The sequence below is a fragment of the Cornus florida genome, unplaced genomic scaffold (genome assembly GCF_030987335.1).
Source record: "Cornus florida cultivar Cherokee Brave unplaced genomic scaffold, ASM3098733v1 CherokeeBrave_3.0.0_Hap2_Chr09, whole genome shotgun sequence".
In the NCBI taxonomy this organism is placed as follows: domain Eukaryota; kingdom Viridiplantae; phylum Streptophyta; class Magnoliopsida; order Cornales; family Cornaceae; genus Cornus; species Cornus florida.
In genome coordinates, this window is record NW_026775579.1 from 95413938 (window position 1) to 95429510 (window position 15573).

A 15573-nucleotide genomic window follows, 5' to 3' on the forward strand; every position below is an offset into this window, starting at 1 on the left:
TATACAAAGTGAATGCATGGGTGGGCTATATTTATAACATGAGAAGTGTGGCACAAATGTACTCTCCCTAACTACTACTATTTGTGAGAATCTGTCTGATATTGTTGTGACTAAAAACAGTGATTCCTTACGTTATGACAATACGTAATTTATATGCTTATTGCATAAATTTCAGTATCTTTCAGTGTAATGAAAGCAATTGTCAAATTTGGCAACTCGACCAGAAGATTTGCTTCATACATTTCTAGAATTTCCCGGGATTCATACATTTCTTGCCACTAACTGCTTTGATTAAACAAAGTTGACCCTTTTTCTTTTTGATGATGGTAATGTACGGCCTCCTAGAAGTTACAATACCTCATAAACTACTACAAAAACGTGAAGTCTCACATGTACTGAGTAATTAGCTTAAGGGTGGTGATGGTTGCTTGTTGGAAAAAATATTTAAACCCTGTAATACCTACTTCATATTAGCCTCAATCCAATTAAAACTGCCCATTTTTCTTGATAATATGAAATCAGAAGTCCTCCTTAATGGGTTCGGGTATCCAATACCTATTCTATGTGAATTGACAATTTATGTATGTTCCTGAATAGTGGGTAATACAAAAGTAAATCCAACAACGTACAAATGTGGAAGGAATTGGTACTTATGTATTTTGGAGAGGCATAGATTCCTCCTTAGGTCAGTGCATAGAAACTGGAGAGGAAACACAGCTGTCCTTCCAGGAGTATGTCATCATACACACACACACTTTGATTTGATGCGCAGAAAGTAGGAAGTAAAGCTAAAAGGGAATGTTCAATATTTCTTTCAAGATTGGGTATTGAAAATGGAGAATATATATGCATGACATTTGGAATATTAACACCGTCCAACAAGAATACATTAGGTGAATATGCAATCCACCTAATGTATTCATTCCATTTCCATAATCGGCAGTAATGGCTACAGTTTCAAAATATGTTTATATATGGAAAGTGTATGCATATATCACCAATATTTATGAGAAGCCAATTGGAATAAAACACCAATGAATTAAGTTAGCTCTTTTTTCATGCTACTTGAATACTAATGCCACAGAATTTGATCCCCCATCTAGAGTTTTTGGAGGAATAGTGTGGGGGAGGCAGAAGGATAATAGAAGTGTGGTTATATGAGACTTATCTAACCAATATTTTATCTCTCTATTTATATAAATATATACATACATATTTTTTTTTTGGGAAGTTAAGCTGAAATATATACATACATATTGATAGCAAGCAACTCACACGAGACTTATCTAACCAATATTTTATCTCTCTATTTATATAAATATATACATACATATATTTTTTTTTTTTGGAAGTTAAACTGAAATATATGCATACATATTGATAGAAAGCAACTCACACGTACGCTTATTGTCTTTAGAACAACTCTAACTTCTTCTTCTTCTTTTTTTTTGTAAATTTGATGTGTCATAATAGATTTATATAAAAATTTTAGATTATTTATTTTTAGTTCCAATGCGTTGTTTCATACCTTTTGTATAAAAATATATCATTCAATAACAACCAACCATTATCATGCCTAAACCTCAAATAATTTTTACAAACTTACTTAATATAACACATAATTTTTACAAACCAACTTAATATAGGGGTAATTTGTTAATAGAATGAGAAAGAGGGAGGAGAAAGAAAATATGGTGTGGCTATGTAAAAAAGTTGTGTAAAATTCACAAAAAGAATATTTTAACAGACCGCTGGAGATGTTCTTAGTGATTGACAAATCCAAAAAAATTTATGAGAGACTTCGATCTCTAAGTTAAAACTTCTTTAAATTATCCTAAGTTGAATTTTTTACAGAATGACGTGTCATTTAAGATATATTTATAACTTATGTTAAATCATTTCAGCTAATTTAATAAAAGTTAAAAAAACTGCACGACATTAACTCCTCTCTCTCCTCTGCAATAAGAGATAACTCTATTTATTTTCTGATAGGCTTGATTTATGAAATGATTAAGAGTTATTGATTGCATAATCAATATTACTTAGCCAATAGTTACACTTAATTGAATGCCTTTCTATTCAACCATTTATACTTCAGTTTAAATCTGAATCTGCAAAATAAAAAATAAAAAAAAAACCAAAGATTTAGTATTTCTAAATAATGAAGAACATTCCTGTAGTTGTGGGATCCAAAGGGTTTATTGATCCTATGGGGGTGCAAATCATGTCATGGGAAACTATGTTCAAAACTTAAATTTTACAAAAATCATTTAATCAGACTATTAAATTGAAAACCTATTATTCATGTTTCTTTAATCGATCAAATCACCTCTTTCATTTAACCCAATTCTATTATTTCAGAAAAGAGAGATAAGGAGCAATCTTTTTTTGGGAAAAGAGAAGAGATCTTATAAGAAAGAGATGTTTATGTCTTCGTAAAATTTTTTGTCTAATATATCTAAATGACGTATGTCATTATGTAGAAAATTTAACTTATGATAACTTAAAAAAAATTTAACTTAAAGGATCCAATAGGGGATGTGAAATTCAATAACAAAAATATATAGCGGAGTATTATAAAAAATTGGATGGAGGTATTTTCAAAATTTTAACAAAAATTATAAGTAATTTTATAAATAACAAATATTTTTAAAATTTTAACAAAAAAATATAAATAATGTCAACGCGAAGATAAAGTTATGAGAGCAATTATTAACTTAAAGTTTGAGAAAATCCTACGAGAAATATCGGTGCCAAATAAGAGATTATACTTGAGCGTAGAAGTCTGAGATGACCAATTGTTTGAAGCTGCTATCACATGAATTGCGTAAAAGTAACAAATTAAACCAGAAATTACTACACTACTCATTGTGGTATTGGCCGATGCTTAACTGACCGTATACTTACGCTTTATCTAAAGAAAGCTTCATTTCAAATCAATCCTTTTTCTTTTCTATTTTTGGGCCTAACAGGCCGAAAGGCTGGCAACGGAGGCCCACAAGTATGGTCCAGGACCAAACCCATCCAAACATCCTATCACATGGGGATATACAAAAGGATTGGCCCAAGCAAATAAATATGTACCCAAAAAGAAAAAAAAAAGGCTAAATGTTACCGGGAGTTTTGTCTTACGATCCAGATTAAAGATGATTGGATATATATGAATTGGAGGTTAACATACCTAATAGTTTAAGCTTTTAAATTAAATTATAAAATACTCAATCCATTATAATTAGTACTGAAGCCGAATTCAGTCTTTAATTTGGAATTAACCTACCATAGACTTTCTTTTTCAATTTTGTTCTAACACGATTATGACAGGTAAAGCGTGACACAATCTGGAAAAAAGCTCCAACATTTCTTTATAAAAATTCATGGAAACCAAAACAAGCAAAACTTATTAAAGGAAAAATCTCCACATATATGTTTGAGAAATATATTTATTGAAGTCACTTTCCATAGGTGCATCCAGTAATCACCTTCATTTATACATTACCACAATATACAAAAGGCAGTTACTTATATAACATATCCGATCGAGCATAATTAAACCTTGCTCCTCTGCAGGCAACCTAAGGTTTAGGTACTTCTCATATATATATATATATATATATATATATATATATATATGTAGAGAGAGTAAAAATTCAAGAGTACTCCATCTCTAGGATTTTGTCATCAAGTTGAGTGAGCTCTCTGTAAGCTTCTTATAAGTGACTTGGAAGAAGAAATGGTCCCGGACACCGCAAGAAGAAAGCCGAGGGTGACAAGCAGCAGATTAAGAATCAATTCAGGTCTTGATAGTTGCCTCCAAAATATCTTCATGTAAAAAGTACAAGGGAAAATCATGCAAATTCCCACACTGACAAGCGATCCTGTAAGGCTAAGAACATGTTCGAAATACGGAACAGAAAGAGCCAATGTCAGTATCACCAGGAGTAGAATTGAACCAACACAGCCCCTTATGATCACCCTTGTCCTTGACTTCATCTTGATGGAATGATCAGAGAGCCCCTTATCCAGCTGCATCGCGAATGGCGCGAATTCTAGGGCATACTTTGTCATGGGTGTCAACACTGTTGCCCATAGTGCAATCTTTGTGATAATCTGATTCCTTGGCATGCTCAGGGTGAACTGAGCACTCACTTGAGGCCCAAACATCTTCGCGCCCATGAAGGCTAAGGATGTGTAGAGAAATGTGACCAATGAGAAGCTCACAATGGACACTTTGGTGAACTTGGAGGGGTCTTTCATGGCCTTGTACAAATTGGGAAAAACAATATGACCAGCAAAGCTGAATATGTATAGTCCTGATATAGCAGGAATGTTTTCGAGATGAAGAACTGGGATGGGTTGGTTAGGTTTGACACCTCCGAAAATGGCTGTGCATGCCACTGTTGCAAAAATAAGGAGTGACATGAAAATACCACCGGTTGAAAGTAAAGATATGGAAGAAAGATCCCTCAGCCAAAGACTAGGAAGTGCAACCAGGACCGCCATCACGGTCAGGAGCTGAGATGTGGAGAGGTTAGTCCATGACAAGTTGAAGTGTGTGCCAATAAAAACTGTGGTCAAGTTGTCATGGAGAGAGATGGTGTAGGAAACAAGGGCCATGAAGATTTCCAAGTAGATGAAAGTTGTAGCTATGACTCTTCCTTTGGTGCCAAATGCGTTATGCCCGATATCGGAGTAGTTTCTGGACTTAGGGTTCATGTCAAGGCATTTGCCAAGGAGATGAGAACCATATGCACATATCACACCAAGTCCTACAAGCAGGAATGCAGAAGCCCACCCTCCATTTTCTAAAGCATATGGAGTTGATAATTGTCCCAATCCTGTCAATTAAACAATGTGTAAACTAGTCAGAAACATTTATCATGGAAGAGTAACATGCAGCAACAAAACAAATTAATGTCTAGAATCCCATCGCTGTATAGATATTGTTTATTTTGCACGTACTCTCCGTACTCACGATTTTCAAAACGTGTCATCTACACACATAAGTGTCAATAACCTCTCTCCCAGACGATGTGGGACGTGTGTTACAATAAGTTTGACATAGAAATAGAAGAAGCTAGGTAATACTTGTTGAAGAAAAGTTCAATTACGTACCTATAAGCATTCCCACCATGTTGAGGACTGCATGAGCAAAGGAACTGTTGGCCTCAACATCTACCACATTAACTGCAGCAGTAGTCTTCAAGTCCTCATGAGCATGGTTGTTTTGGCACTTACATGCCTTGTTTTCCTCTACGCAGACGTCGCAGCTCACCCACTGCACAACAGCCAAGTTCTCATTTGCAACTTGGTTGCGATGATGATGATGTTGAGGCAAACACTCCGAGTCAGAGCAAGGTGACTTTACAATGGAGTTCAACTTCTTCCCCCACATTCTCTCTGTTTGTCAAGTTTTGTCCCTCAAAACTTGGATATATGTATAGAATAAAATCAAGATATATATTACTATATGATACTTAGGTAGCTAGCAACTTGAGCTTGAATACAAAGTGAATGCATGGGTGGGCAATATTTATAACATGAGAAGTTTGGCACATGTATTCTCCCTAACTACTACTATTTGTAAGAATCTGTCTGATATTCTTGGAAGAGAGTGTGTTGTGGTCTCCACCAATTTAGTGGATATTATTTGGTTGCATGAAGCAAATCTTCTGGTTGAGTTGCCAAATTGGACGATTGCTTTCATTACGGTGAGAGATACTCAAATTTATGCAATAAGCATATAAATTACGTATTGTCATAACGTAAGGAATCACCATTTTTTTTGAAATATTATTCACAATTGACAAGCACATTATTCGGGCTTTATTCAGTGGTATAGTTGATAAAGCGTCTAACTAGTTATGATCAAATTGATCATATCTATTTTTTTTTTTTTCTGCAACGGGTCGTCTTTCCCAATCACCGACCCAGCATTCTCGCTGGTTTGACCTTCATGGAACTTATGTACGCTCTTCTCATTTTCGGTTGACAATTGACTCTGAAATCATCGATCAGATATAGCTGTCATAGATTAACATGGTGCCCCCATGAGACACGAGGGAATGAATTTAGGCCGAGAGATTCTAATTGGAAGGGAAAGCAAGGCTGCTGAGGAAGAAAGAAAAGCTAATATACGCGTACACGAATTTACTTTACTATTATTCCCATGATTTTGTGTATCTTTTGGTTGTCAATAGTTAGGATTCCCCATAAGTGGTGGTTTGGGGGGAAAATAAATTGATGCCAAACGAATCATATCAAAATGTGAGATGAGCTATGCCTTATATATTTATTAGAGCAGAAACTGACGCAAATTGTTCTACTTGGGAACTTTGCCATATGATCAAAAAAAATTGGTGTTTGTTGGGGAAAATGATGCCAAACAAACTCCCATTTGGGAATTGGGAAATCGACTTCTTTCTCCTAGGAAGGAAAAGGGATACGATTCGAGAGGGACAAGAATGTAAATTGATTCCATAAACTAAGTCCATTTTCTAGATATATTGAAGGGACAGGGTTGATGTCACTCACCACCCATATGTCCTCCTATATTGGATTCAATATTTAAATATGACTTTATTTGAACAAACCAAAAATTAGATGCATGGTTGAGGTGGTAAAGCATCTCATTAAGGAAATGAGATGCTATGTGGACATTTGTTGTTCTATGCATACTTTCAGTGTCAATATTTATAGGATAAAGTGTTAAAAAACAAAAAAACTCTGTTATATAGTGAATGTATAAATATTTTTTGGTGTTCAACAAAAAAAAAATACCCTTAAGACAATTTAAAAATAAAAAATATTGATTTCAGTTTTTAATGTATTTTTGGGTTTTTATAAATTAAAAAAAATAAATAAAACTGACAGTCACAAGATATTATGGAACAATTTGTACATATTTTCAAATGTTAAAAGAATTTATATATATGTACTAAATAGTAAATGTTCTGCATAATTTTTATATAACATTGAGGTTTTTAAGTCAAATTTTATGTACACAATTTGATATAAAATCCAGATCCTTACATAAAACGAACTCAGTTGGGATCAAATACACGAGATCCGACCCCGATCAAGGCAGATCTTTTAAAGAAAATCCATATCCAACCCATTGGTAAATCAATACTCAAAATTATATTCGAAAATAGGAAAAAGACTTAGGATCGAAAAGAACACCACTTCATGCACTGTCTGATATCCGTGCCACAACAGCCAAGTGACATGACGTCCCTTGTCATAACACTAGACTGACACTGTTACACCAACACTATGTGATGCCACAACAGATTCAGTTCTAAAACTAGACTAGTTACATGCATATCATACACACTCACGTCTTACTTCTTTAACAAATTTATCTCTTCCTAAGATTCTATAAATGGTGATACATTTTTTAGGTTAAAAGAACCTAAAATTGCATTTCGGGCACTTAAAATACAATTATATGAAAACTTTAAAGAGTTCGATGCACAAATACACCAAATCACAAAAACATCTACAATTATTATAAAGAAATGAGTATTATCAATTGAAACATCATAAGCAAGCACTCGCATTATAACAATATTTAATTGCTGTGTGTAACAAAATAAAGAAAATGAAAAATGGAAGAGAGAAGATTACGCAACGGACCACAATCAAACAAATAACCTTTTAAATTTTCTACTTGTCAATGGAATGATGATACACCAAACAAGAACAGAAGAAACTATACACAACATTTGTACGAGTTCTGCACTTAATTTTGGGGAGTCAAGTATGAGAAGGAAATCATTCCTATATAAATACAGTTACATAAGCGAATCGGCTTTTCAGTGTTTATCGAACACACCAATTGGAGTGGACTGTCATAAACTGTACACATCCATCAAAGTACGTTGCTTTTTCTCAAATAATTATTGTGCATGGCTTCCTCAAGTTAATCTATACACTGAATAAACAGCCCCATTCTTCAATTACAGGGAGATGAAGCAGATGGCACGATCCATACGATAATGTTCCAAACAGATTCTCCCAAAAATCACAAGCAGGATGAAAATGCAGTTGGGAATGCAAGAAATCAATCTGATGAAATGGGGGTGACTAATCTGTTAAGTGAGAGAGTCTATTAAGCTGATAAGAATTTCAACTAATAAAACATGTAAAAAGCACAGTTAAATAACAGTGAAAATGGACAATTTTATAATCGCGAGAAAGGGTTAGTAGCGTACAGTTCAAAATTCAATGATGCATTCTCCGAAGCTGGCTGCCGGGTCACCAAGTACCAACTCTTTGGCAGAATCATTAATCACATCAGCAAAAGAAGCATCCTGAGACATAAAACATCAGGTATCTATAAATACAGGATTTATTATAAGAATCACATAACTTGAAGAGCACCATGTCCAAGTGAATTGGTGAACCATAATTATGTCAAACAAAAGACCCTTTTTCTGATGTCGTACAACAATCACGAATTTTATGCAGTGGTATTTGGATTTCAGACACAGGAACTAAATCATATTTAAGCGATTCTTACATAGTTATGTTTAAGAACAACTTGGTATATCATAAGTTCATAACTAAAGAGACAAGTGGGTCGTTCGAAGTTTGGTCTCATTATCTACAGCGAATACAGGGTCTAGTATTTTGGAACATTTAACTCTATGGAGCTATGCAATGGACTTGCACAAAAAGAATTCTAGAAACAACGAGCATCAGGAGGAATCAACAATATCTACGAACAAGTAGTCATTTATTAACAGGATGTAGGCTTTACATCCAAGTTTTTTTTTTTTTTTTTTATAAGTAAAAATATATTAGAAAAGCGTTCAAAAAGGGAACGCATCCCTAATACAAGAAGAAAAAAGATCTAAGGACCAATAGAATCCAAAAGATAAAAGAAATCATCAATCGAGGAGCATGCATTTCCTCTTACATAACAGAACGAAGAATATGAATTTTTAAATTAGCTAAAGACGATTCTTTTTCTTCAAAGGATCTATTATTTCACTCACGCCACAAACACCACAAGACACAATGTGGAACAATCTTCCAATAATCACGAGCTTGTTCTTTAACAAGGCACCTTCTCCAAGCGTTAATCGACTGTGAAGAGTGCTTAGGCATTTCCCAAAAAATAAAACTCCAACATGCAAAAAATAAAACTCCAACAATCATACGCCACAGGACAATGCAAAAGAATATGATCCACGGATTCACAATCAGCTTTACATAAACAACACCAATTAACAATGATGTTGCCTCTCTTTCTCAAATTGTTCAATGTCAAAATCTTTCCCAATATGGCAGTAACGAAGAATGCGATTCAAAGAGGAGCTTTAGAACGCCAAACAGACTTCCAAGGAAACTCGTGACCAACGAAATTGGACAAACACAAGAACATGGATCGGACAGCATACCTACCATAAGCTAAAGGAACCCACAAAATATCATCACACCCTCTGCCAATATCCTTCTGCCTATACAACGTATCCAAAAAAACACAAGCTTCCTCCATTTCCCAATCCTGAAAAAGGGCGCCTAAACCACACATCCCACGTAACTCCAGTGTTATCAAGTTGATAACAATCAATCACGTAGACATGTTTATTGGCTGCAATACTGTAAAGTCTAGGAAAGGAGTGAGACAACAACTGATCTCCGCACCAAAGGTCCTCCCAAAAACGGACATGTCTGCCATCACGAACTTTGAATTTAATGTGTGTGGAGAAAACATCCCAACCCTTCTGAATGAATTTCCACACACCAACGCCTCCCATAATAATGACTAGAAGAGATGACCAGCCCCCACTCCCCTCACCAAAACGACACGAGACAACTCTTCTCCATTGTCGATGGCGTTCCTTTCCGAATCTCCATCACCATTTTCCCAAGAGAGCACGATTAAAAGGAACGATTTTTCGAATGCCTAGCCCGCCTAACCTCAACGGCTGGCAGACATAATCCCAATTAACAAGATGATACTTAAATTCCTCTCCCCTTCCACCCCATAGAAAATCCCTCTGAATTTTTTCAATCCTTTCAGCCACAGAGCATGGGATTTGAAATAAAGATAAAAAGTAGGTAGAAAGGGATGAGAGAGTGCTCTTAATAAGTGTGACTTTCCCCCCCTTAGATAAATAATGCTTTTTCCATCCTGCTAATCTTTTCTCATATCTACTAATCACTGGATCCCAATTCCCAACTCATGTAGAAGAGACTCCCAAAGGCAATCCTAAGTAAGTAAAAGGAAAAACACCAACTCCACACCCTAGTACAGCAGCTAAAGAAGAAATATCTAGAACATCCCCCACTGGGACAAGCACACTCTTTCCAACATTAATCTGTAACCCAGAAACCGCTTGAAAGCAAGCAAGAATGCACCTCAGATATCTGAGTTGAGAAACTTCAGCATCACAAAAAACCAAAGTATCATCCGCGAACAACAAATGGGAGATCGGCATATGATGTTCAACATCTCTGCCAACACTGAACCCCCTGATGTAACCCAAATCTTTCACTTTTCTCATTAATCTGCTCAGACCTTCCATGACAATAAGGAAAAGAAAAGACGATAATGGATCTCCTTGTCGCAGACCACGCGAGCTAGCAAAAAAACCCGCAAGTGAACCATTCACGAGCACAAAAAACATAACTGACAAGATACAAATTTCAATCCATTTTATCCACCTGTCACCAAACCCCATCCTCCTAAGCAGATACAGAACAAATTTCCAATTAACATGATCATAAGCTTCTCGATATCAAGCTTACACAGAACACCAGGAACCCCACTTTTTTATTCTAGAATCAACACATTCCCCTGCGATAAGAACAGAATCCAAAATCTGCCTCCCACCAACAAAAGCATTCTGTGATTCTGAAATGAGACCATCCAAAACATTACTCATCCTGGAGACAAGAACCTTAGCAATAAGCTTATATAAACATCCAATTAAGCTAATTGGCCGAAAGTCCTTAATATTAGAGGCACCGCCCATCTTGGGAATGAGACCAATGAAAGAGGCGTTCAGTAATTTCTCAAATGTGCCATGAGAATAAAAATCCTGAAAGGTGCCCATCACCTCAGCTGGCAGCACCTCCCAACTCTCCTTAAGAAACCACATAGTAAACCCATCTGGCCCTGGAGCTTTGTCCCCGTTACAACTAGAAAGTGCCTTAAGCACTTCCTCTCCGTGAATGGAATCTCAATCCTATCACTATCCAACACATAAATAGAATTCAAAGGAAGACCATCAAGAGTAGGGGAGGCAAAATTCAACACGACCCGCCAACACGACACGAGTTAAATGGGTAATGGGTTTACCATAAACGGGTTCGTGTCGTAAACGGGTTGACACGAATAACTCGTTTAGTTAAACGTGTCGTGTTCGGGTTTGTGTAGTTCAACCCGTTTAACCCGTTTAATTAAATGCGTCACCCGTAAACCCGTCTAACCCGTTACCTGTTTTGACCTAATTAATAGGGGACATTTTGGTCATTTCATAGTTACATAAGAAACCCTATTCTTATTATACTGTTTATACAAAATAATCAATTATCAAACTTAGTAACTTACGCAGCCAACCAGACAAAATAAACCATTAAACCTTATTCAGTCTCTCTCGCCTCTCGGTCTCTCCTCTTTCCTCTCTCTCTCTCTCTTTGAATCGACAGTCCAGACAACTCCCCCTCTCTCTCTCTCTCAAATCCACACCACACCTCGAGCGACCAAGAACACTACAGTCTACGCTTTGAGCGACCAGCGAAGAACACAAACCTTGAACAATCGAAGTGAGTTTTCTACTTTTCTCTAATTTTTTTGTCTTTTCTCTTTCAGATCTACTTAGAAACAAGTTTTCTTTAATTTTTTTCTTTCAGATCTACTTTTAAACAAATTTTATCTATTTTTTTTTTCCATTATTATTGTTGGTTTTTAGAAAGTTTGATGTATATATTATATGTATCACGCTCGGTGCTTCTGTCTGATGTATATATTAACAATGATAACCACCAACATCAGACTGTATATACTTTACTACAAATACTAGCTCTCCTGTATATAGAATTCTAGCCCAAATACTAGTGTAACTCACTAGGGTTTGTTTCATGCCAATTAAAGAGATTAACATGAGCCATCTAACAGGACACTGACATTTACAATGTGCTATCTTTGTAAAGGTGGTGAATAAACTTAAGCAATACAGACTTGCAGTTTAATTTGATATCTACATATCCTACTATATTAATTCCTTTGTATTTTAAAGTTTAATTTGATCTTAGATATATTTTCATTGGGTAGTGATCATCTTGCAATGTTGTTGTTACTCATACATGATGTCACATGTTTGATCATTGATTGTAGGACAAGAAATTAAGTTTATCATGACCTCATGATCATTGGAATCTTGTTAAACCCACTGTGTGTGCACACACACCTGATCTTCCAATTTTGTGCGCCAAGAACAAAATTAATGGCTCATTAATTTACTGAGATTGAGATTTATTGGGCTCAATCCAATATTTGGGTTTTCCAAATTATTACATGTATATCCTTATAATGATGAGAAATTTGGCTCATTTTTTGCAAGTTAATTAAGTGGTGCATGGAATATATTGCTCAAGTTTGGTGGTTCTGACATGGTGAACAAGTCTTGATGAGATTCTTGACTCAAATGCCGGAGTTGCACGAGGCAACTAGGTTTGAGAGAAAAACTTACACAGTTGCCACAAATTAAACTTACACAGTTGCAATAATGAACATACACAGTTGCCACAAATTAAACAACTATCTTCCCCTTGAGAAGTGGCAATAATTAGGTTAATGTGACTCTCTACAAGCTCCTCCATAGATCTCTGTATTCCTTGCAATTTGTATATGGTGAGAAATCATAGAAAAACTTATGTGGATAAGGTTTAATTTGTGAAAGATAGAAGAAGATCAAAGAAGAACCAGAGAGAGAGAGAGAGAGAAGGGAAAGAACAAAGAACAAATGGAATATTTTAACCACAAATACTAGCTCTCTTGTATATAGAATTGTAGCCCAAAAAAAATAATAATAATTAAGAGTACATAGAATAGAATGAGAAAAGAGATTTCAGTAATTTTATTTATTTTTAAAAAATGATTAACTTTCGTGTATATTTATAGAAGATGGCATTTTAATCTGATAGTCTTCACACTTCAACTAATTTGTTACGTACATTCTTTTATATTTCAATCTGTTATTTATTTATTTATTTTTTTATCTAAACTTATTTTACACTTACCTGTTTTGTAGGAATTTGTACTTTTGGGTGTTTCAGAAAAGAGTGCATGCAAATTGCAGAAGGAAGTTTTTGAGTGGATCTTTGGCTTTAAGAAGATTGCATGTTACTCTAACATTTCTATTAAATATTTTTATTTCGGTCTGTAATAACTTATGACTTATTTTTATTTCAGTCTGTAATAACTTATGACTTCTGACTTCATTTTTATCTTTGGCTTTTAATCTCTCTTTTGGACTACATCACAGTACAAAATTTCTAGTCATGTTTGCTAGTATTTTAATCTTTGGCCACCTTAAATAGGTTAAGCGGGTAAACATGTTAAACAAGTTAAGCGGGTAAACATGTTAAACATGTTAAGCAGGTTAAACAGGTAAACATGTTAAACATGTTAAGCAGGTTAAACAGGTCGGATTTGATGTGTCTAACACGACACGTTTATTAAACGGGTTATACGTGTCGTGTCGTGTTACCCGTTTAATAAACGTGTCGTGTTCAGGTTTAAGATATGTGACACGATTATTAATCGTGACGTGTTCGGGTTGACATGTTTAGTGTTATACCCCTAGTTCGACACGACACGATTATGACACGCGAACCTGAATTGCCACCCCTAAATTCAAGAGAAAGTCTACAAACCAAAGTCTCAGAGTAAAGCTGCTGATAAAAAGAAACAATCCCCCCGCGCACCTCGTCCTCCCTCCACAACTCAGAACCATTGACCTGGATACGCCCGATGTGATTACATCTTCTGTGAGTGTTAGCAAGTCTATGAAATAATTTTGTATTACGATCTCCATCTTTTAACCACAAAGCCCGAGACTTCTGGCGCCACGAAATCTCCTCCATAAGAGCAATCTCAGCAAAAACCGCTTGGCAAGAGGCTCTTTTAGAGCGTAATGATTCCCCACTCTGTCCCACCTCATCAAGACGATCGAGCTCAGCAATATCAGCAAGAACTCTATTTTTCTTCCATTCAAGATTCCCAAACTCTTCTTTATTCCACCTCTTTAACTCAGTTTTAAGAAACTGAAACTTTCTAGCTAACACATAACTAACAGAGCCTGTGAAATTCGCTTCCTCCCACCAAGACTAAACCTTCCCTTGAAAGTCCTCGGATCTAAGCCACATGTTTTCAAAGCGGAAAGGAGTGCGTCTAGAACTCAAACCACCAAGTTACCACTCAAGAAAGAAGTATAGGTATCTTTTATGTAAAGAGAATTTTGATTTTGAGAAAAAAGCAGCCAGAAAGGTTGTCAACTTGTGGTACTAAATCATATGCGGTATGCCCAAGCGAGGTATAAAGCTAAGAGTTTATCAGTTTTTAACATCAGTACATAGGGGATGAATTAACTTGAGTAGACCCTTGACTAACAAAATATGTCCATAAATATGTATATGTATATATATATATATATATATATATATATAGTCATACTTTTCTCACTGAGATTTTGAATGGGATGGGTTGATGGTATGATCTGGCCAATTCATTGACAAATTTGTAAAACCAGAAAATTTTCCCAATGAATGGAAGAAAAGCACTCAAACACCCAAATAAGAATACAACTGACATACTAATTTGTTCTAGAAGTGGTTGTACTGACTTTTGCTACGAAACACTGTAGGATCAAGCAAAGGTTAAGTCAATAAAAATCACTATCTATAAAAGAAGTTATTTTTGTTAACAACTAACCAAAAGGAATTTTTAAAATAAGAAACACAAAAATAGCGTATTTATAGCCTCAAATAATTTGTGGCAGAATCCCTAGTATACAAAAGGGAGAGATTTAAGAGTGTGTGTGTGCGCGCGCGCATATATATCAACTAGACAAACTGATGTGATCATGTTTATGCGTGATGATGCAGAAACTAGCAATTATAAGACCAAACTAATTAATTTGCAAAAACCACAAGTTTACATTAGAATCAACACTAAACCCTTGCTTTTCTATATATCATTTTTCTTAGTTATGGTTGTTAATTTAATATTTTAATAAAATAAAATAAAATAAAGAATTTGAAATACACAGAATGGAAGTATCCCAAATTCCCAATTACCCTCTACTAGGATAATTTGAGAAGACAAAAAAAAAAAAAAAAAAAAAAAAAAAAAAAAAAAAAAAAAGAGAGAAAAAAAACCACCTATACAAGGAGAATGAATTAGGAATGGTTTCCCCTAGCACATCGATAGCACACACATCGTGGGTCAATCCCTTGCTTTCCTAATCTTGTTGCACCCTCTCTTAGGGCTCGTTTGGATTGACAGAAAAAGAAGGAAAATAAAGGAAAGGAGACAAAAGGATAGTTAAACTTGTGTTT

General features: G+C 35.3%; 2 protein-coding genes across 5 annotated transcripts in view; both read right to left on the reverse strand.

The window, feature by feature from the left end:
* Positions 1 to 3584: 3584 nt before the first annotated feature.
* LOC132275387 (amino acid transporter AVT1H-like) lies at positions 3585 to 5520 on the reverse strand. Its single transcript, XM_059776857.1, has 2 exons — positions 5113 to 5520; positions 3585 to 4835 (listed from the first exon to the last, which is right to left on the reverse strand). The coding sequence occupies exons 1-2, from the start codon at positions 5390 to 5392 to the stop codon at positions 3679 to 3681; spliced, it is 1437 nt and encodes a 478-aa protein (XP_059632840.1). The 5' UTR covers positions 5393 to 5520; the 3' UTR covers positions 3585 to 3678.
* Positions 5521 to 7640: 2120 nt separating this feature from the next.
* Positions 7641 to 15573, reverse strand: part of LOC132275388 (histone-lysine N-methyltransferase ATX2) — a 45750-nt gene continuing 37817 nt past the window's right edge. For 2 of the 4 annotated variants that reach the window (XR_009470617.1, XR_009470616.1), the window contains 2 exons: positions 8214 to 8312; positions 7641 to 8067 (listed from right to left, as the gene is read on the reverse strand). The gene's annotated coding sequence lies outside the window, so the exon portion shown is untranslated. Of the gene's footprint in view, positions 8091 to 8213; positions 8313 to 15573 lie in introns of all 4 variants that reach the window. The other 2 variants (XR_009470615.1, XR_009470614.1) reach the window with 1 other exon arrangement.